The sequence below is a fragment of the Schistocerca piceifrons genome, chromosome 1, assembly GCF_021461385.2.
Source record: "Schistocerca piceifrons isolate TAMUIC-IGC-003096 chromosome 1, iqSchPice1.1, whole genome shotgun sequence".
In the NCBI taxonomy this organism is placed as follows: Eukaryota; Metazoa; Arthropoda; class Insecta; order Orthoptera; family Acrididae; genus Schistocerca; species Schistocerca piceifrons.
This window is the reverse complement of record NC_060138.1, coordinates 1,068,144,165-1,068,167,048: the sequence shown is the minus strand read 5'-3', so window position 1 is coordinate 1,068,167,048 and position 22,884 is coordinate 1,068,144,165. Positions and strand designations below refer to the sequence as shown.

At 43.0% G+C, this 22,884-nt stretch overlaps 1 protein-coding gene across 4 annotated transcripts in view; it reads right to left on the bottom strand.

Annotated features, from left to right (window-relative positions):
- Positions 1–2,113: 2,113 nt before the first annotated feature.
- LOC124797735 (solute carrier organic anion transporter family member 74D-like) overlaps positions 2,114–22,884 on the bottom strand; it is a 139,434-nt gene continuing 118,663 nt past the window's right edge. For 3 of the 4 annotated variants that reach the window (XM_047260808.1, XM_047260810.1, XM_047260812.1), the window contains 2 exons: positions 10,206–10,307; positions 2,114–3,698 (listed from right to left, as the gene is read on the bottom strand). In XM_047260808.1, the coding sequence (XP_047116764.1) occupies positions 3,556–3,698; positions 10,206–10,307 (245 nt within the window). In that variant the 3' untranslated portion in view covers positions 2,114–3,555. The remainder of the gene's footprint in view (positions 3,699–10,205; positions 10,308–22,884) is intronic. The other variant, XM_047260809.1, reaches the window with a different exon arrangement.

Here is a 22,884-nt window from a genome sequence, read left to right as displayed (position 1 = left end):
GCCACACGCTTAAATTACTGAATTTGTGATATCTGACAAAAGACTAAAACAGCCAGAGCCCAATATAAGAGTTATGTGCACCCAGTCGCACTTCGTAGGAACATCAGTTAAAGATATTGTAGCTTTAGATTTGCTTGGGATTTTTCAAAGAGCGTGAGGTAAAGGCTTGCAAATTTTAGTTGCTGAATAACTAGTTCCTCAGCCTTTTTTAAAAATTTTACCTGTTGAAAAACGTACCAGGAAAACAAGCATGAGGTTACTTGAGAAATGTATGTACATACAAGCGTATTCTGAGTGATAACAGGACACAATTTCGATTCAAACAGCGGAGGTAGATGCTCGGTAGATATCAGATAGAGCAGATTGCCATGACTAAGTAAAGGCCAGCATCAAACCCTGCTGCATGAATGATGAAAGTGTTGAATTGTTTCTCAGGAAGCATGGTTTATGCAAGGAGTATTTAGAGAAGTTTGAACATGTTAAGAACCATCTATCACATGATTACATAAAATTTGTGCCATGTAGACCGTACTTAATCAGGAACCGGATAACATTTTTTCATAATTTTTGGAATATCCACCTGGGAGAAGATAGAACTAGTGGAATTGAGCTTGAAGGAAAAAGCAAAGAGGAGATAAGCGAGATATGATAAAGCCTATCGAGTGGGAGATATGATGTTACTAAAGGTACACGCCAGATTAAAGAAAATAAATTCTGAGTTACGTAAGTTCAGTCATGTCTCTCAAGGACTATATAAGATCAAAAAGACTGTACACTGTGGAAGCAGATGGTTCAAATGGCTCTGAGCACTATGGGACTTAACATCGGCGGTCACCAGTCCCCTAGAACATAGAACTACTTAAACCTAACTAACCTAAGGACAACACACACATCCATGCCCGAGGCAGGATTCGAACCTGCGACTGTAGTGGTCACGCGGTTCCCGACTAAAGCGCCTAGAACAGCACGGCCACACCGGCTGGCCGTGGAAGCAGAGTGTATGTAAACAAGAGAGGTCATAGTGACGAATATGTTGGGACATAAAAGGTATTATATATTATATTCATGAAGATGATGGGATAGATTCAGAATAAGGGACCAGCAACTCGTGTGTTGGTATACCAACTGGCTATTGGTATATTCCCAGCTAACTCAGACATAACTTCCTGTTTCAAGTTTGACTCCTCTCCAATAACTGAAATTTTTACAGCAAAGTTGTAGAAACTGCTCGGTAGATTTAGCAGTGGTTGTCCAAATATTTCTGTCAGAAACGGTTTTAATAAGACATGACATATGCTTCACCGTTAAATGAAGTTAATGTTAATATAGTACTAGTCTTACCTGTAACTTTATACAGTATTTTTTGTAACTCATGAAGAAAAAGGTTGATAACACGGAAAGTTTTATACTGGAAGAGCAAAGGAATATTGATTTAATTGTCTGTCTAGCTACTGATATTGATGATGGATGTATTTATAAGAGGCTTCAGAATTCTTTCTGGCATTATTTAATGAGTAATCAATACCTGCATTGCAGATCCTGAACTATATATCAATAAAAACGAGAAGGCATTATACTAGCCTATTGGCAATAACTATTTAAGTACACTAACAAACCTTATGACAGAGTAAAATGGCTGTTTCTGTTGAAATTTCTCTCTGGGAACAACATTATTCGTAATTGTGTACATTGCTGTCTGAGATATTCTTAGTGGACTAAGTTAGTATCTACATTTGTTAACTGACCTGGAGGTTAGTATATAAATGTCAACTTGCTGTAAAAGCTTATATACTAAAAGTATGAGGTGTTTCATGTGTTCCATATCAATAGTATGGTAGAGATAAGGATGGAATAGTTACTAGATTGATGTATTTCTTCTCTCTCTTTAAAGTGAGCTGATATTACGACTGTCTGGAAGGTAGCAGAATCGATAGCAAAAAGAACCTACTGAAACAAAGGCAAACCAAAGGGGCCAATGAAGTAAGTGAGTGAGTTTACACTGTGCTGCGAAACAGGTGACCAGCAATGAATATTTGTTTGACAGCCCACAATAACTTTTGAGAGAAGAGATTCATTACAACTGAGTATAAAACAAAAAACAAAACAATTCATCTGTGAAAATAATTTCCTTTTTATTAAGATGTACTATCATTTTTTCTAAAATATTTCTGCAGAAACAGTTCACTACTGGAATGAGAGTGAATTTGCCTACAAAACATTGTAATTTTATTTCTTATTAAATTCATGTTATTTATCTTCTTTTTTGGTAATAATTAATAACATTTTCTAGTTTCTTTTAAAAAGTCTTTTAGGATGGCAAGGTAAGGGATCCTTGATCCATTACCCAGAGATGAGTCAATTACACACGTCACTAATAGGAAAACGACCGATTGCTGAGTGTCGAGAATGCTAAATGTCCCTATCACTATGGGTTGATCCTCAGCAAATCGTTATCATTATAGCAGTTAATGACAAAAAACGCTTGGTTTTACAAAATAGCAAATATAAAAGTACTAAGTTCCGATGCTATGTGTTCGTGACAACTGCACCAGCCATCGGACTTTAGAGTGGACTGATGGTACCCATCAGTATAATAGCATGTGACAAAATTTTGACATACTAGAAGTATGCTGAGATTAGACATGATGAATTGTGTAAACGAATGTGGTACTTATCTTCCATTGTGTTTAATGAGAATATATTATTTTATACAGTGCAAATTCTCAGTGATCTTGACTATATCAAAGCTAATATTTTGCCGAGAGTAATACTATCAAATAGCCAAAGCTGGTTGTAACATCTCCGTTGCCAGAATTGATCCTCTTAACCATTGGGTAACGGTCGCATACGTCAAAGGTTAGGTTAATAGGCTATTTCAGAATTTAAGAATCAAAATTTAAACGGTGCTGTTACAAGATGACGGATTTGCTGTTTGTCACAGAGACGTAGTCAGTCTGTGAATGGGCACTATTCCATAAAATTTGTGCCATGTAGACCGTACTTAATCAGGAACCGCATAACATTTTTTCATAATTTTTGGAATATCCCCCTGCTTTCTGCAGCTGGTCAGTCCACCAGCCTGTCTCTCAGGGAAGCAACTATGAAGTAGATTTCTGGCCACCGTTGACACTCTTAGCTGATACGCTACATTAATGAAATAAGTTTGAAAAATTTTGGAAGCTGATGTGTGCAAAAATTTAAATTGATTTACTGAACTGTTGTTTGAAGTGGACCTTGACATGCGTGACTCTTCCCTTGAATCCACGTCTGCTTGTCTAGAAAGCAAGCTGGGAAGCCCGCTTCCAGATGACCGGTACTACAAGGGCAGAACATCAGTCTTTTGAGGGAGTCACAACGTAAAATTTTTCGTTACAGGATCGATTCGTGATATCCATCAGCTCACAAGACATCATTACCTTTCCTCAAAGTCTGGAAGGGATTTGGGAACCCACTTTCCAAGAAACCCTAGACTTTGTAAAAGCACGCTCTCGTTGACAGTGACAGTGCGGCAGGCGTCCTTCAGGAAGTAATATCATCTGTCTGGAGAGGCTGTGTTCACGACAGTGCAGCGGCAAGTGTAGAAAGTTTCAAGTCGCGGTCTTCTCCACCGCCGACATTCTCATCCTCGTCGTACAACCGTACGTCCTTGGCGTAGTACCACACGCCAATGTCCAGAAACGTGCCCGAAAACAGGAAACCTGTGGATATATGGTACTCATCAAGCGTTCCGCAAATCCAAAAATAAAATCATTTTAATTTTGCCAAGACTGGAAAACGTACAGCACACCCACAAAATACTTGACTCTAGGTCCCTTGAAATGATCTTATTACACAGTGTGTATAATAATATTACTACACATCCTCTTGGTGTAAATTATCTATTTACAAGTGAAACTAACTTACCTCTTCATATTATTGCCCCAATCATCAATCACTCCATATAACTCCATATATTGTAATGCTATTGTAAATATAATACTGCCATTAATCTGTATGTTTTGAAATTTTATTTTGTTCCATAATAATTTCGAAAAATTAAGAAAATACTATAACAAGAGTAACCTCGTGTTAAGTGTAGTTTATCTATTTAAAATAACCTCGTTGACGTAGGTGGAATAAATGTATTAAAACATATTTTGTAAATAATTATGTAATATTTCAAGTACAACTGTAATTAATTATGTGAATTTTGTATGTATATGTTGTCATGCAATTGTATATGGTTCATACTTAGGGTTTTTGTAAGCAGAAGTGCAAACTGAAAAGGTGTAGGGATCATAGGTAGAACGAAACTCCGTTGTGTGGTGGAATGGAAAAGGTGGTGGGGCGCGCGAGTGAGATTTGGCGCACAAGTGGCTGATATAGTCGGTAGCTGCCCTACAAATGGTGAACACGTATTACCTTGGTGAAGCACTAGAGGCCCCGAATTTACCTGCAAGACTGGGTTTTTGGCCTCGGACGTGTTCCACATGATTGGCGCAGTACGGCAGCTATGTACATCAAGAGCCGTACCTGCACAATGTTATTACGCAGCACCGCCTCACGCCACCTTCGACATCAGTAACAGGCAAAGTACTTTATTTAGAAGTGTATCACAGTGTGAACCATCCATCTTCAATCAGTGGAATATAAGTGTTAAATGTACCTTTGTGTTTAACCGTGATTTTCCTATGTCATGTACCTCAGTAGGGTCCTTACCTAAACGAATTTATTCCGAGTATCCTGATGTTTATTGAAGCTTGAATAATAGTAAATTACTGGCAATAGTACTGTTTTGGTAGTAAATTCTGAAAATAATTATTGCATGTATCAGTTTAAGGGCCACCGCTTTGCATGGCCACGAGGATAAGTTGTCAATAGTATTTCTGAAAGTAAAGTAGCATAATTGTTTAACTGCAACAATCTTAACAGTAATTGTTCGTGTTGCTTCTCCATGTCAGAGGAAGCCAGACAAATATTGGTGCTAGTAAAGCGATAGCAAATAACAGTCCTAAAGAAATGAAATTTAGTCGTGTTAAATAATAGTTTTGGTCATATGAATGATAGCTGTAAGTTTAATATTTTTATGTATCCTTGTTGAAACATATGTGTGTCTTCTTTAAATAATTACTGAAGTATAGTGATAAATTCCATAAGTAACAGAAAGTGGGATTAATAGTATTTATTGCCAAGTGACCGTAGTAAATGGAAGTAGTTATTTATTCAATGTCGAAAATTGACTTAATCTTTTATGGTAGACACTGTGCCCGATTTGGGCTGGCGGCCGTTTTATTAAGCAAAACCGTTTATTGTTATAACAGGCTTTGTCTGATAAAAGGTTTACAAAAGTAATTATTCTCACTGCTTTTCCCCCAAACTGTATGATTCGGAGAAAAATAGTTCGATACTTTACCACTGGGTTGAACACGGTTAAAATCTCTCTCCGAGAGTCGATGGTTTGGAGTGTTAGTGCTGCGTGATTTTGTGGTGGTGTTCCTGCCGCTACTTACTGCGCAGTTCTGACATTCCGAATCGCGGATCTTCCGTCTTTACAGTGGTAGAACTTAAACGTTCTGATACCGTATTGACGAGGACGCGATAGTACCGTTGCAATATGAGAAGACATTGAATAAACAAACACAAGTTTAAATTCCACTAACTTATCCACCTTCCTTATTATCCCCCTCCAAAATAAACAAACTCACACCATGAATAATAATCTGAAAAATCTAGTCACTAAGTTTCTCACAAGAACCTTCCCCGACAGACCGTCCGCGCCCGCACTTCTCGCTCTTCTTGTTGATACTAAAAGACATTCAACATTAATTAACACTCTAGGAGCTCGCAAAAGCATAAAGGACTCTCGAGGCTTGCAGATTACAGAGATACTAGAAGACGCACACAAGTTATAAAGACTTTGCAGTCAGGGAGCAGCCGCTTGCGATGTTTGAAGGGTACCTCTTTTGTAATAAAATTCTTGAAAAGTGACGTTCGTATTGATGACAATTTCTTATACAGTCTGGGCAGAAAATATGCCACGATACATCAATAGCATCTATATCAGTGCGTTCTGATATGACGTCATAAGTCTTTGAGTAAACTAATTCACATGTTTGTCGGTGCACGTCTCTTTAAAACTTCTACGGCGAGAACAGGAAAAGTTCTACATTAAGCAATGTGTCAGGAATGCCAGAACTTTCAAGAGATTAGTAGAGAAATTAATTATAATGCGTTTTATATGAAAGGTACGTAAGCTGAATTTTTTCATATTCCATTTAACTAGTATTACACAGATACTAGAAAACGAACACAACTTATAATGAGTGTGGAGGTCGGGATCAGCCCCTTTAGTTATTTCAAGGGTGTCTCATTCCTAGGGATTTCTTGAAAAGTGATGCTCGTAATAATGACGATTTCTAACACAGTCTGCGTAGGAAAGATCCCGTGAAAGATCGGTAGCATCCGCATCAGTGACCAGTACTTGGTACTACGCCCAACGTAAGCGTGATAACCAAAATTCTCAACTAATATTACGAAACAATGACGCTATTCATGACACTCTGTCCTAGTATGCGGAAACCAAACAACAGTGGGTATAAAAACGCATTCCACTTGTGCTCTTACTCAGTATGATACTTATTGTAATATCTTCACTTTTATGTCACTTCTAGTATGAAGCCTTAGATATATACTAGAAGAGTGCAATATAACGAATAATTCTGCTTTCACAATGCCAAGCCTATGCAGGATTTCATTTTCAAAGCTGAGCAACCTACTCACATGACACATGTCAGTTATTTTCCTATTACCAACGAGTAATCACGGATTGGATTTGTCCCCTCCTGCATACCATATAGCCATTTACTTAGTTCCATTAACTGCACAATATTAGCTTATGTAAGAGTTATTTTGCAAACAGACTATCTAACTTGCTTAATGTAAACATTTAGGTTTCTGTCATTCGGCGATTTATACATTTACGCGTTTTACACACAGTAATTACTATTTATACAATTCAGTCTTTCGCAGAGGGTTACAAGAGGAGAAGTTACTGTAAAAGGCACTCCAATATGACATATAGCTCATTTTCATTAACATCTGTCCTCGTAATGCATTCCATTAGCACAGTGACTTATTTCTTGTCGACTGCCTGTCCTCCCATTTCAGAATGGCTCGAAGTGGTTCCTGTAATAATGCTGAAGAATTCTTTGCATGTGAGCATTCTGTACACTCACAAGGTAATCTCCCCATCGCACCCCCCTCAGATTTAGTTATAAGTTGGCACAGTGGATAGGCCTTGATAAACTGAACGCAGATCAATTGAGAAAACAGGAAGAAGTGTGGAACTGTGAAAAAATAAGCAAAGTATACAAACTGAGTAGTCAATGGGCCACATAAGCACCATAATGGAGTACGTGAGCTCAGGAGCGCCGTGGTCCCGTGGTAGCGTGAGCAGCTGGAGAACGAGTGGTCCTTGGTTCAAGTCTTCCCTCGACTGAAAATTTTACTTTCTTTATTTTTGCATAATTATTATCTGTCCGTTCGTTCATTGACATCTCTGTTCACTGTAATAAGTTTAGTGTCTGTGTTTTGCGACCGCATCGCAAAACCGTGCGATTAGTAGACGAAAGGACGTGCCTCTCCAATGGGAACAGAAAACATTTGTCGCAAGGTCATAGGTCAACCGATTCCTCCACAGGAAAACACATCTGATATATTCTATGCGACACTGGTGACGGCATGTGCGTCACATGACAGGAATATATTGTCGACCCACCTAACTTGTACACTTGGCGAATGGGTAAAAAGATTCTTCTACCTTGCCCGATTTAGGATTTCTTGTGGCTGTGATAATCACTCCCAAAAAAGTGATGAAAACATAAGAGTTTGTCACATAAACTGAAAATAACAAACTAAACTTTTTACTCAATGGAAGATTTGAACCTAAGACCTTTCGTTCCGCAGCTGCTCACGTTACCACGAGACCACGGCGCTCCTGCGTTCCTATCGTCCATAATGTTGCCTATCTTCCTTGAACTACTCAGTTTGTACATTTTGCTTATTTTTTCACAGTTCCACACAACTTCTTCTTGTTTTCTCAGTTGATCTGTGTTCAGTTTTTCGAGGCCTATGCACTGTGCCAACTTATAACTACATCTGAGGGGGGTGCGATGGGGAGGTTCCCTTGTCAGTTCCCAGTCTTTTTATATTTTAACTCGTCACAAGTGGCCTAGTCCCCACACACCATTGTGTTCACGAGTACCTAAAGTTTTGGAATGACATTCATTATTGTGATTCAGTCAGCTGTGCCAGTTACTTTGTATACCGTCCATTCCCCTTATGTATCGAAATACACCTCTCGCTAATTTAAAAGATTCAGCATCTACCGTTCTCTGACGTAAGGGAGCAGATAGCCAATTCTCCCTTTGTGATTCTTCAAATTCTTCCGTCGTGTTAATTGATCGAACAGTTCACGGGTGTACGGCCGGTTCATAGTGTCCAACGGGCACAATATTTCGGCAATCAGACATTCCGCCATCGTCAGGTGCGCTGACAAACTGAACTGCTGGGGGCGCGCAGCCAACTAATATCCCTTGCCCCCGAAAACCCTTCCGTCCGCTGTCCACCCGTGTCCGCGGGTCAGCAGTTGCGGCGTCTGTGATGGCGTTGATGTACGGTCTCTGTCCGCTGCGGTCGCCAGATCGTTGTGTTCGCTGAGAGTCTTCTTAATTAAACTCAGCGCTGGAACGAAGCCTTGCTTAGATTATAGCCGCAGTCACGGTTGATGAGATCGTCCCTGGTATCTTTAGCGACACTGTTCCAGTATTTGAAAGTTTGTGCCACAATCCGGTAAGTTCGTATTCCATGACGCGATTGTCGGACGAACAGTGCTCTGCGACCGCTGACTTGTTGGGATACATCGGGCGAGTGTGCCTCTGGTGTCCTCGGCAACGATCCTCGACGGTGCGCACTCTATAATATATGTCTTCCCATGTTGACATGGAATTTGGTATACATCGGCCTTCCGCAAAACTAGGTTTATCTTTGAGCCTTCCCAATAATGCTCGTGTTTTATTGGATGGCAAAAGACAGTTTTTATTCTGCGCATCTTCAATATGCGTCCAATTTTTCCGATATGGCGCCAGCGTATGGTATAAAGGCAATGACTGCCTCATCCTCCGTAACTTCTTCCATCTCCACAGACTGTACTGTTATGGCGGGGCAGAGAGCCCGCATAATCTGCCAGTCTGGATACCCGCTTTTCGGAATACAGTTCTGAGGCGTTCCAGCTCCTGAGACAGACTCTTTGCGTCTGAAATGGTTCGCGTCCTGTGTACCAGTGTTTTTAGTACCCCATTCCTCTGCGAAGGGTGGTCGAAATAGTCTGCATGCAAACACAGGTCAGTGAACGTTTTTTTCCAATGCACACCGTGGCCCAGCTCTTCTATTGACAATGGCGTCCAGGCATGGTAATCTTCCTTCTGATTCAGTCTCCGTAGCGAATTTTATAGGGGATATATGGAGTTCTAATGTGTGAGGAAGTCAAGGAGTTTGTCCCTTCCATGGGACTATATGACGACTGTGTCATCCATATTGCGGATAAAACACGTGGGTTTTCATTTGGAGGATTTCAGGACTTCCTCCTCGAAGTATTCCACATACAAATTCTCGACTACAGGGAAGAGTGGGCTGTCCATTGCGACTGCTTCCGTTTGTTCCTAGTATTCTCCACTAAACTGGAAACACGTGGAGGTCAGGATTTCCCTGAAAAGGTCGGTAGTCTTCTCGTCATATTTCTGACCAATGAGTTCTAAACACTCTAGTAGAGGTACTCTGTTGAAAAATGAAACGACTGGAAAACTGACCAGTATATTTAAGTCTTTCGCCCTGAAGCTGTCGAGGCGTTTCAAAAAATCCACAGAATGGCTGATACCATGAGCGCACCTGTCGATGGTGCCATGTCTGATCGTCACAATATTGTGCCCGTTGGTAATATGAGCCGGCAGTACATCCTTGGACAGTTCGATCAATTCTCAAGTAAATTTTCAGTACCCCTTAAGTCCGCTATTATCCTTTGTCGTCCGTACTGTTACCCACTTCACACCTGTTCTTAATTTGCTTCTTGTGATCTGACCTATGATTGCTATATTACCTCTATAAAGTCCTTTCCGATAGTTCTTACCTGAAGCAAACAAGAAATCTTCGAGCTTTTAGTTATGACTCACCTGCCGCCAAGATATTTGGGGCGTGACGCATGTGGGCCATGTCGTAGAGCCAGCAGTTGCCGCGTGATCCGCACGTCTCACTCCACACCAAGCAGCTAGAGTCTGCGAAAGTAAGATGGGCCCTCCAGCAGCAGAATTTCCATCGTCATTGTAAATAATCTGATTTGTATTAACAACAAAAATCAATAATATTTCTGCCAAACTTAAAGCAATGCACACTGAAGTTGGGATGTTGTCGAATCTGCACGATATGAAAACCTGCTCCAGGGTAGTCTTTGAACAGCAGACCGCTGTGTGTATGAAGCCAGGACGGTATTGGCAGTTGGTGCAATGAAAATGACAGAAGTCATCCAATACATTTTGCAGGCATTTCAAACACGGAGGTGGCCAGGTGATCTAATGTGATTCCTTCTCTTGTTACCCTATCGCAGCAGCAATTTCGAACCAAAGTTACGGCGCGTTCCCCTTACTAAGCACTGTATGTCCAGTTATGAACACCAACGGAAAAATGACTCACTCGAATCTTTTAATTTAAGTTGTATTGTGTTTGCAGTACAAGAACGAAGAAAGAGAAAGCGTCACAACTGGAACTATTAAAGCAATACATGAAGACCTTCATCTCGACAATGAAACTGGTTAGATTTCCTACTATAATACGAGGGAGACAAAGAAACATAACTGTTCCGCAGAGCCAGAATAACAATTCTTTCTCGTAGAAGGTACTTTTGCCTATGAAGTCTACAACTGGTAATTAAAAGCTGCTAAGTGAAGTCGTGAAATGTTAAGAATTGCTGCTTGAAAATAATTAATAGGTCTGAGTAGTTCCACCAATTTTTTAGTTCGTGAAGTCACCGTCGTTCTTCGCGTCGATTCTCTAAGAAAAGCCGAAAAATGAAAATTAGAGCTGCATTGTAAGAACGTATCAGGTTACTACGAGGAAACGCAGGATTTCTTAATGCAGCTACATGGGTAGCGGAGGCTGTGTGGTGTGGGCTAGGCGGTATTTTACGCTAGAGCCTCTCTGGAAAGTACAGAAGCGAATCCAGGCTCAAACGCTACACGCCAAACACAGGATGAGCGTCGACCTGGCAACCAAAGGTATAATGGTCGTAAATAGTCGTAGCTGTGTTGGGAAAGAACCAGAGCTACAAGCACTAATACACTCCTGGAAATTGAAATAAGAACACCGTGAATTCATTGTCCCAGGATGGGGAAACTTTATTGACACATTCTTGGGGTCAGATACATCACATGATCACACTGACAGAACCACAGGCACATAGACACAGGCAACAGAGCATGCACAATGTCGGCACTAGTACAGTGTATATCCACCTTTCGCAGCAATGCAGGCTGCTATTCTCCCATGGAGACGATCGTAGAGATGCTGGATGTAGTCCTGTGGAACGGCTTGCCATGCCATTTCCACCTGGCGCCTCAGTTGGACCAGCGTTCGTGCTGGACGTGCAGACCGCGTGAGACGACGCTTCATCCAGTCCCAAACATGCTCAATGGGGGACAGATCCGGAGATCTTGCTGGCCAGGGTAGTTGACTTACACCTTCTAGAGCACGTTGGGTGGCACGGGATACATGCGGACGTGCATTGTCCTGTTGGAACAGCAAGTTCCCTTACCGGTCTAGGAATGGTGGAACGATGGGTTCGATGACGGTTTGGATGTACCGTGCACTATTCAGTGTCCCCTCGACGATCACCAGTGGTGTACGGCCAGTGTAGGAGATCGCTCCCCACACCATGATGCCGGGTGTTGGCCCTGTGTGCCTCGGTCGTATGCAGTCCTGATTGTGGCGCTCACCTGCACGGCGCCAAACACGCATACGACCATCATTGGCACCAAGGCAGAAGCGACTCTCATCGCTGAAGACGACACGTCTCCATTCGTCCCTCCATTCACGCCTGTCGCGACACCACTGGAGGCGGGCTGCACGAAGTTGGGGCGTGAGCGGAAGACGGCCTAACGGTGTGCGGGACCGTAGCCCAGCTTCATGGAGACGGTTGCGAATGGTCCTCGCCGATACCCCAGGAGCAACAGTGTCCCTAATTTGCTGGGAAGTGGCGGTGCGCTCCCCTACGGCACTGCGTAGGATCCTACGGTCTTGGCGTGCATCCGTGCGTCGCTGCGGTCCGGTCCCAGGTCGACGGGCACGTGCACCTTCCGCCGACCACTGGCGACAACATCGATGTACTGTGGAGACCTCACGCCCCACGTGTTGAGCAATTCGGCGGTACGTCCACCCGGCCTCCAGCATGCCCACTATACGCCCTCGCTCAAAGTCCGTCAACTGCACATACGGTTCACGTCCACGCTGTCGCGGCATGCTACCAGTGTTAAAGACTGCGATGGAGCTCCGTATGCCACGGCAAACTGGCTGACACTGACGGCGGCGGTGCACAAATGCTGCGCAGCTAGCGCCATTCGACGGCCAACACCGCGGTTCCTGGTGTGTCCGCTGTGCCGTGCGTGTGATCATTGCTTGTACAGCCCTCTCGCAGTGTCCGGGGCAAGTATGGTGGGTCTGACACACCGGTGTCAATGTGTTCATTTTTCCATTTCCAGGAGTGTATATCACTTTAAAAAAGCAGATAAAAATTCACTTGTCAACTTCCTAAGGGAAAATCTCCAGTCCTTACAAACTAAGCATAGACCAGATGTGGTTTAAATTCAATGAAATAGTGTCACCGGCAAATGAGGGATTTTGAGGGGGGCCAAAAGCCTACTAGCTATCATCCTTGAACAAAGATAGGACAGATGAAGACGCTAGTGACCGACAGGGTATAGCAAATACACATAGAATCACAAGGTCGGGGATAGCAGTGATTTATTCACTGGGAATGTGGTGCTGGAGGTGTAGAAATATGAACAGCAGGCAGTTCGTGGCAGATGGTAACGAGGCAGTGCTGTACTGATGCAACAAGTACTTCGTCGGGAGCCGCTCATCCTCGTCTTTCGGAGCACGCTTGTGAAGCACAGTGACGAAAAAGCGGCCATGCGAGCTGGACTGGTGCAATTCACGGCATTGCCCGACACTGGACAACGCGCCCACACCGCGCTACAGTGGTAAAAATACGAACCCCGCCACTGTCTTCTCCAGCCCTGCCCGCAAACAACATAGGCGTTTGAGATTGGACGAGCAAAAACACGACACTGACGAAAGGAAGTCCGGAGAAAAGTCCTTTCGCTGTAGAGACGTATGGGCTACAGCAATTGCGAGAGCATGGGCGGCAGCATAAAGCAGGGAACAAAGGATGCGTCTAGAAGTAATTAATGAATGTGAAATCAGGTGATGGATTCTGGACCTCTCGACGATGCACAAACCGCTGCTCTATCATAATTTGCATATAAATTTTATTTCGAAGTATCTAAGGATACAACTGCATATTAAATCAGCTAAATAATTACAGAAACGAAAGAAACCTTGTTGTAGTAATTACCTACATACACAGGAACCTACATCAGTAAACAGATCTATGATGCCTTCATTCTGAGAAGAATTAATAAGTTGCAGAAAATGGCGGTGGCCGTTAGAAAGATTGAAGTATAAACGGAGCGACTTCTCTAAACTGAGGCGCGTACGAACGCAGAACATCCCGCAGTTCCAACGGTCGAGGTTGCGCCAGGCTAGAAAACTCCTGGAGCGAAAAGCAAGCAGCTTGTCTACGGCCCAGCAGGCGACAGCTAGCCGCTTGACTACCAAACGAGTAGGCACTGGAACTACATTCTTCAGGTGTAGACACACTAGTGTGAGATGCTGACCAACTAAGAAGAAAAGAAAACCCCAAGCGTTGCAGCCGGCCGAAGTGGCCGTGCGGTTAAAGGCGCTGCAGTCTGGAACCGCAAGACCGCTACGGTCGCAGGTTCGAATCCTGCCTCGGGCATGGATGTTTGTGATGTCCTTAGGTTAGTTAGGTTTAACTAGTTCTAAGTTCTAGGGGACTACTGACCTCAGCAGTTGAGTCCCATAGTGCTCAGAGCCATTTTGAACCCAAGCGTTGCCACTCCAGCCATTCTGGAACGTCTTCTTGGAAGGCCCACTACCTGCCACATCGTCTGCCATCACCAATTGTCCATACGCAAGCACCGCAAAGCGACTGTTAAGCTTAACGGTTCGTGACTTCAGGCACGGTTTAATAATAATGCTCGATTCGATCACCGTTTTGGTCGTTTGGCGATCCCGAGTACTTCGTGATAATAAGAGAGAGCAGCAGCGTCGGCCATGCGATAAGGTTCGCCGAATTCTCTCTCTGAGGTGTCCTCAGTTAAACTTGGGTCGCAGTAGATGAATGCTATTTTGTGAATGTGCCTACATGAGTGGAGGCTGCCCTCGGTTAAGGGGATGCTGTTCTCTGCTAATTTCGAAATATATCTCACTGTATTAGCTTCTAACTCATTTATTTGTGTTTCAATTTCTACCCCTTCCCCCAGTATCCACTCAAATCAGTGCCTCCCTCCAAGTAGGGTCGTAGTCCATGCATTTCCACGGTGTGATACTGGGTAGAATAATAACATAAGGCCCGATGGCCTATGGTCCACTAACTGGGGTAACCTCTTTTTACTCAGGCTGCCTGAGATATGAAAACTGTGGCAATCATTTTAGGTGTGGTAGCGCAAGCTTACCAAAAAACATTGCTAGCTGGGACATTATAATAATGTGGCTGACTCTCCCAGACGATTCAAAAAGAACGGAACCTATTTTTCCTTTTTTATTCCTGCGGTGGTGAAATCACGACTATGGGAAGAAAACGTCTTATCAGTGGTGGAGCCGGCCGTTGTGGCCGAGCGATTGTAAACACTTCAGTCCGGAACCGCGCTGCTGCTACGGTCGCAGGTTCGAATCCTGCCTCAGGTATGGCCGTGTGCGATGTCCTTAGGTTAGTTAGGTTTAAGTAGTTCTAAGTCTAAGAGGTCTGATGACCTCAGATGTTAAGTCCCATAGTGCTTAGAGCCATTTGAACCATCAGTGGTGGATGGGCGGTGACTTAGATATTACGTCACACTTTTTGAATGGGAAAACACTCTAAAGAAGTAGACTGGAGAAGGAGGAAGAGAGATCTTAAGAAATATAATGCTGTTTTAGCATAATAGTGGCAAAGCGGGGATTTGTACACAAGTCAGACTAGAGGCGCGAAAAAGCTACGAACAGTGCAGTCCCTGGACGCAGACATCAAGAGAGATATGGTCACGTAACATGGAACATACAGGCTGGAGGTGTAGAGAACAACACTACTACTTGATTTTTGGAAGTCGGTCGGTGAACGAAAAGGAGTGAGACCACAAACGCGCAGAACATTAAGAGTTGGTTTTAGGATGCAGTGGAAGAACACAGACCGTATTACTCAAATGGGAGATAGGGAGTAGATAGGTAGGTAGAACACACGCCCGACAGCAGTGACGAACGGCCACCACGAGCTCTACGGCTCGACGGCAGACGATGCATCTCACGCTAAGAGTACATTGCAACAGCTTCACGCACGTGACAGATAGGCGCAAAGTTTCGCTAGTTCAAGGAGAAGTGGCTGCCCACGCAATGGTCTTTCTGCCCCACTAATAATATTACCTTCATTCACTATCAGTTCAGTGCCATGCATTCATTGCTTACCTACTACAAAACATCGTGTGTCTCTGAAAGATCGCAGCATATCCTCTTAAAATGCTCACTGTTCACCAAACCTTGCCAACACTTAACGATGATTCTTAATCTGAACTGTTGCTTGAGACCGTGAATCATAAATCCTGGCAAAATATAACGTTATTACTCGAATAAATTTTAGATATTGTAATTGGTGACTGATTTCATAGCTGTGTCATAGTAAAGAGTTAGAGAAGAGTTAAAGAGGTAACATTCAGGACATGTTGCTTAGGGCCATTAACACCATTCCGCATTATTCATAATGTTTCGCGTAAGTTAATTAATTATCGTCGTACCCCGATTGTGCACGCAGCTCGTGATCTAGTGGCAGCCGACACGGTAGCTCAGCGTGTTCCATCAGAGGCTTAGCTGCCCTCTGTAATAAAAAAAAGTGAGTGAATGGATCAATAATGAACTTCAACGGACGTCAGAGGACGTCGGCCACGAACAATTGCAACGAACTATAACGAACAAAATGAGACAAAAGAAGTGGCTGGCGCTGCTGCTTCTGAATCATAGGGTCCCGGGTTCGATTCCCGGCCTGGTTGGGTATTTTGTCTGCCCAGGGACTGGGTGCTTGTGTTGTCCTCATCATTTTATCTCCATCATCATTCGTAACAGTGGCTCGATTGTACTATGTAAAAATTGGGACTTTGTACGGGCGCCGTAGACCGCGCAGTTGAGCGCCCCACAAACCAGACATTATGATCATCATCCGATTGTGGAAACCCATCTAACGTAGAAGTTACTCTGTCATCTGGTGGGGTCTTGAAGTTTATACCGAGTAAATTAGTAAGAAACGGAACACTTTTCCCGTCGTACACAACAGAACACTGTTGCAGAAGCAATGATAAAAGGATGCCAAATTTAAAAGAACGCATATCTCCAATATTGGCGCTGCTGTACTTGAGCTGGAAACTTCGAGTGGGCTTCAGTGCAAGATACTTTTTATAGTTTTCACAGTAAAACTCTGTGTCGAAATCTGACAGAAAAATCCAAAAAGATTCTGGTACACCAGCGGCAAGAGACAGTTCCTTCACTGTGTGACAGCAATGGAAATGTTACCAATGGCAGTGCCACTAAGGCCGTCTTCCTACACACGTTTTCCAAAATTTCTTCGCCACAGAAGACGAATTAAATATTTCATAATTCGAATCAGGAACAGCTGCCAACATAACACAGAAATAGATATCCACGGTGTAGTGAAGCAGCTTAAATTGCTTAGTAAAGCAAGTCTTGTGGTCCAGATTCTGAAGTCCTCCCCGAATATGCCGATATAATAGTTCCTAACTTGACAATCATATACAACCACCAACTCGTTGTAAAACCCTTACCTAAGGAATGGAAAGTTGCAGGTTACAAGAACACTCACGAAATCAAATAGAAGGAATTCCCTAAATTACAGACCCATATCACTGACGTCGGTTTGCAGTACAATCGAACATTATGAATTACGACCTACTGTCATATAGTCGGCATAGGTTCAGGAAACATCGCTCTTGTAAAACACAACTAGCTCTTTTCACACGAAATAACGGGGGCTATCCACAGGTGGTCTCAAATTTGATTGTATATTTCCAGATTTCCATACACCGTTCCTCACGAGCGGCTTCTAAACAAACTGCGTGCCTGTGGAGTATCATCGTCTCACTTGTGTGACCTGAATTCGTGATTTCCTGTCGGAAAGGACCCAGCACGCACTAGTTTACAGTCATCGAGTAAAACCACAGTGATACCTAGTGTTTCACAAGGAAGTGTTATTGGCCCTCTGCTGTTCCTAGTCTATACTGGTTGTCTCTCCTAAGATACGTCAGGAGCGTATTCTCTGGTATTTCGGTAGATATTTACAATTTTGTTTTCACATTGTGTAACTGGAGTCAGACCAAACAAATAATGGTTGTCACGTCTTTCGTGCGAAGCTCAGTGTCCACAGAAAGCCTCGGTTTGTTTACCATTCCAAACAAAATGATTTTTAAATCGGAAGTTTACAAGCCCATGCCATTGAGGGTTCCCTGTTTCATCGACATGTATTAACAGCGAGAGTAAAACACGAAGAATAAACCAAAATCCAGCAGCGACTCTGTAGCGCTGCATTCTTGGCGGTACCAGTCAGTGGGGGCCAGGGTGGCGCTGTCACTTCTGAAGTGCTGGTTATTCTTTGAGTTTTTCCGTCACTGTGAATGCATACATTGCACTAGGCTAATCTGGGGTCACTCTATTGAACTGGCACGTGAATTCCGCTTTAAAAATCGTTTTGATTGTAACGGGAAATAAACCGACGCTTTCCGTCAACACTGGGCGTAGTGACAAAGACGTGACTAGCACCATTTGTTTGTGCTGACTCCAGCTACACATTGCAAAAGCTAGATTGCAAATATCTTCTTAAACCTCAGAAAAAATGCGCTCTTTAGGCAACAATATGAGCAGACCCCTTAGAATGCACGCAGATGGTACTGTCATTTACTGTATAGTGAAATGAGAACGAAGGACTTCAGGTAATCCATACAGCCTACGAGATCTAGGAAAACATTAAATAGACTGGAGTTGGCTCAAACGATATTTTAGTCAGCCTGGATGTGTTCTCACTATTTACGGAAGCTTCTGAGGTGGACACAGCGAAATTTTAGGAATAGCTTTGGGTTCTCCGTTACCTCCAGCAATGGCTATCCTTTTTATGGAAAATTCTGAGGATTGTGCATTAAATTTGGCTCCCCTTCGTTCATCTTCATTTTATCGTTATTTTGAAGAAACGTTTATGGTCTGGCAACATGGCGTAAAAGCTCTGGAGTACTTCCATGAACATATGAGCGTACGCATCCAAACATCCAGTTTACTGTCGAGACAGAGAAAAAGGGAAGGCTGCTATTTTTATACATTTTGGTACAACGAAATTCGGATGGCTGTCTCGGCCACACAGAGCTCCCCAAGACGACGCACATGGGTCTACTAGCGCCCAAGCGCCCAGAATTTTCACCATGCAGTCCAGAAGAGAGCAGCTTTAAATACACTCGTACACAGAAGAAAAACTCTTCTAACGAGGATCATTTGGATGCCGAAGATAATCATCTGAAGCATATGTTCCGAAAGAAAGGCTATGTGTCACGTGATATGAAGACAGCATTCTGCAAGAAAAGGAACGGCGAAAACGTGGAATATTCACGTGATGAGCCACCGATTGCATTCCTTTCCTTCTGCAGCGCTGCATCTAGCAAAGTAGACATAGTTCTGGGAAGACGAGGTATCAGGTTTATTTTGCGACCTCCTGTGAAGATAAAGGAGATGCTACGCCCTGTTAAGGACAGTCTCGGCCTCAGGATCCTGAACTGGAGAAATCTGCGGTTCCTGTTCACAGCCTCAGAAACAAACATAAAATACTGTTTGACGAACCAAAAGGTTTGTCCCAGACTCCTATATACTTAAGATTCTGTAATTAAAGAGGCTGTAGAGATAAGAATGTGTGAGAACCATGACAGCGGGTATATAGTTTTAGCGGTGCGTGTAAGCAACCTCTCGATGCAGAGAAGACCCACAGATACTCGTCGCAATGTTTTCACTACTGCGAGAGCGGTGGCTCCACCAGCGCAGACGTAGACATCATCTGCGACAGCAGGATGTAATTACCGACCAATCAGGAGCGGTGTTTGGGCAATGTAAGGCCACCGAAGCGGCGGTACTGGCTGTCAGTTGCTCCTGATGAAGACGATGGAGGTAATCGTCGAAAGCTCATGAACTGACACAGCAAGAAATCCGATTACGTCTAGTGAAATCCTCATAAGATCACAAACAACTGAAAATGGCTTAGACAAGATATCTGTATGGTGCAAAGCGTGGCAATTGACTATAAATAATCAAAAGCGTAAGTACTAAAAGGAATCCTTTACATTTCGTTTACACGATAATTCACACAAAGTTAAAGGCTGTCAATTCAGATAAATAACTAGGAATTACAAGTACGAGAACTTCAACTGGAACGATCCCAGAGATGATGATGTTTGGAAGGCGAATCAAAGAGCGCATTTTATTGGAAGAACACTTAGAAAATGCCACAAGTCTTGTAAAAAGACTGCCTACGATAAGCTTGTCCGTCCTCTCTTGGAGCACTCCAACACTGTATGGGATCCATACCAGAGTGAATTGATGGAGGACATCGAAAAAGTTCAAAGAAAGGCGACTCATGTTGTGATATAGCGAAATAGGAGAGAGTGCCATCGATATGAGTTCGGGTAGGAATCATTGAAGCAAAGGCATATTTCACTGCGGCGAAATATTTTCACGAAATTTAAATCATAAAATTTCTTCTCCGAGTGCGAAAATATTTTTCTGATGTCAGACTACCATAAAGTGAACGAAATCAGAGTTCGCATGTAAAGATTTAAGTGTTCGCTTTTCCCGTGTACTCTTCGAGAGTGGAACGGTAGAGAGTAGTCTGAATGTGGATCGATGAACGATCCGCCAGGCACTTAAGTGTGAATTATAGAATAGTATTTTAGATGTACACTGGTATTACAAACTTAAGGACAAAAGTTTCTGTCACATGATGTGTTACTGCTAACAAGGGAACCTCCCCATCTCACCCCCCTCAGATTTAGTTATAAGTTGGCACAGTGGATAGGCCTTCATAATCTGAACACAGATCAATTGAGAAAACAGGAAGAAGTTGTGTGGAACTGTGAAAAAATAAGCAAAATATACAAACTGAGTAGTCCACGGGTCGCATAGGCAACATCATGGACAAAGTGAGATCAGGAGCGTTGTGGTCCCGTAGTAGCGTGAGCAGCTGCTAAACGAGAGGTCCTTGGTTCAAAGCTTCCCTCGGGTGAAAATTTTATTTTCTTTATTTTTGCATAGTTATTATCTGTCCGTTCGTTCATTGACGTCTTTGTTCACTGTAATAAGTTTAGTGTCTGTGTTTTGCGACCGCATCGCAAAACCGTGCGATTAGTAGACGAAAGGACGTGCCTCTCCAATTGGAACCGAAAACATTTGATCGCAAGGTCATAGGTCAACCGATGCCTGCACAGGAAAACACATCTGATATATTCTATACGACACTGGTGACGGCATGTGCGTCAAATGACAGGAATATGTTGTCGACCCACCTAACTTGTACACTTGGCGAAGGGGTAAAAAGATTCTTCTACCTTGCCCGATTTAGGTTTTCTTGTGGATGTGATGATCACTCCAAAAAAAGTGATGAAAACATAAGAGTTTGTCACATAAACCGAAAATAAAAATTTAAACTTTTCACTCGATGGAAGATTTGAACCAAGGACCTTTCGTTCCGCAGCCGCTCACGTTACCACGAGACCACGGCGCTCCTGGGTTCTTAGAGTCCTTGAAGTTGCATATCTTCCCATGAACTACTCAGTTTGTATATTTTGCTTATTTTTTCACAGTTCCACACAACTTCTTCCTGTTTTCTCAATTGATCTGTTTTCAGTTTTTCAAGGCCTATCCACTGTGCCAACTTATAACTAAATCTGAGGGGGGTGCGATGGGGAGGTTCCCTTGTAAGTAACATAGGTCGATGGAACTTGAGCCATACACAGAAAGAACTATAACTGAAACAAAAACTCAATGAGAAGAACAGAAATAACACCTTCATTCAAAGACAACAATTACAGTCAAGTCACCGCAATTCATAATGGTCCCCTGGACACCACAAAATGCTGGAGTTGGTTTTCAATAGGGTGTGTGATCACTAAGTTCTGCAAAGTGCTCCCATGCTGTCGGTTTGGTAAGGAGTTCTTGTGGTAAGGCGTTGCATTCATCCACCAGGATGGTTGACGACTGCTAAATGGTATACATGGTCTTACTGCAATATGTCTCCCCAAAGCATCCCATACATGTTCGATGGGATTTCAGTCAGGGGAAAGGGCAGGCCAGGGGAAGGAGTGCAGTGCCACAATGAAGTTGTCGTTTAGTGTGCTGTCTTCAAAGATTTTGAGGTCAGTACGCCCACAACACATGGACCACCATAATGATTATTTTCGAGATTGTTCATGGATGCGTTACGTGTCCCCATCGTTCGACATATGAGGGTTGATTCAGAATCATGAAGAAAATTACCGGTCAACGTTATTGTGACAATGACTTCCCTCCCAATGTGCATCTCTTCTAGGGATACATTAAGCCCCGTAGTCTCAGATTTAGCGCGCAATATGCGTGATCTCTTTAAATTTATTGTGTTGAAATCGAAACGTTACGTCAGCTACTTGATATTTTGAATTATTTTGAAATAACGGAAATTTAATTTCTTTTGACTACACTATCAGTCACCATTATTGTGACCGTTACAGGCACGTGTTGTGCATGTCATGGTGAACAACTTTCTCTGTGATGTTGCTTGACATTGTTATTCTTGGGTTCATAAGCAATCCTGATACACAGTCAAGATTATAATACACCATTTCGCCCGCCTTTTGGAGGCCCTCATTATCCGCTATGATTTATTTCTGTAAATTCATAAACAAACATGTTTTTGTCCTCGAAAAAGAAATAAGGCCTCAGTATCAGCTGGCGCTTTACTTACCTGAATCATAACAAACCCAAATCCCAAGCCCTTTGATCACTCAGCATTCTTGCAACCAGTACTAAAATGTAGATTGTGAATTGCGAAAACCACATCCAACTTTACATATTGAACAGTTTCAAATATTTTTTATAAATCTTTGCATATGGTAGATGTTAATGAACGTATGATCTACTAGATTTCGGGTGTGCAGCTACACAAACCCTAGTTCTTCACCCGGTCTTTCGGCCGTGTATCGTCCGACCTCCGCCTGAGTGAGCTGATAGTCTGAAGTACAGCTCTCGCTCAGTTAAACCCGCGGACCGCACCAGTTATGAAGCCACAGACACACAAACACCAGAGATTTTTTTCCGCTGGCGGCATGGAACAATGCATACATTGAGCCTGTGGATACACGATTGATCCGTGCTGGGATATCGATGTATCATTGGAAGCTGCGCTGTAGCGACGTCTTTAACACTACTTAAAAAAGTTCCTGATTCCATGTTTTGTCCAGGTTG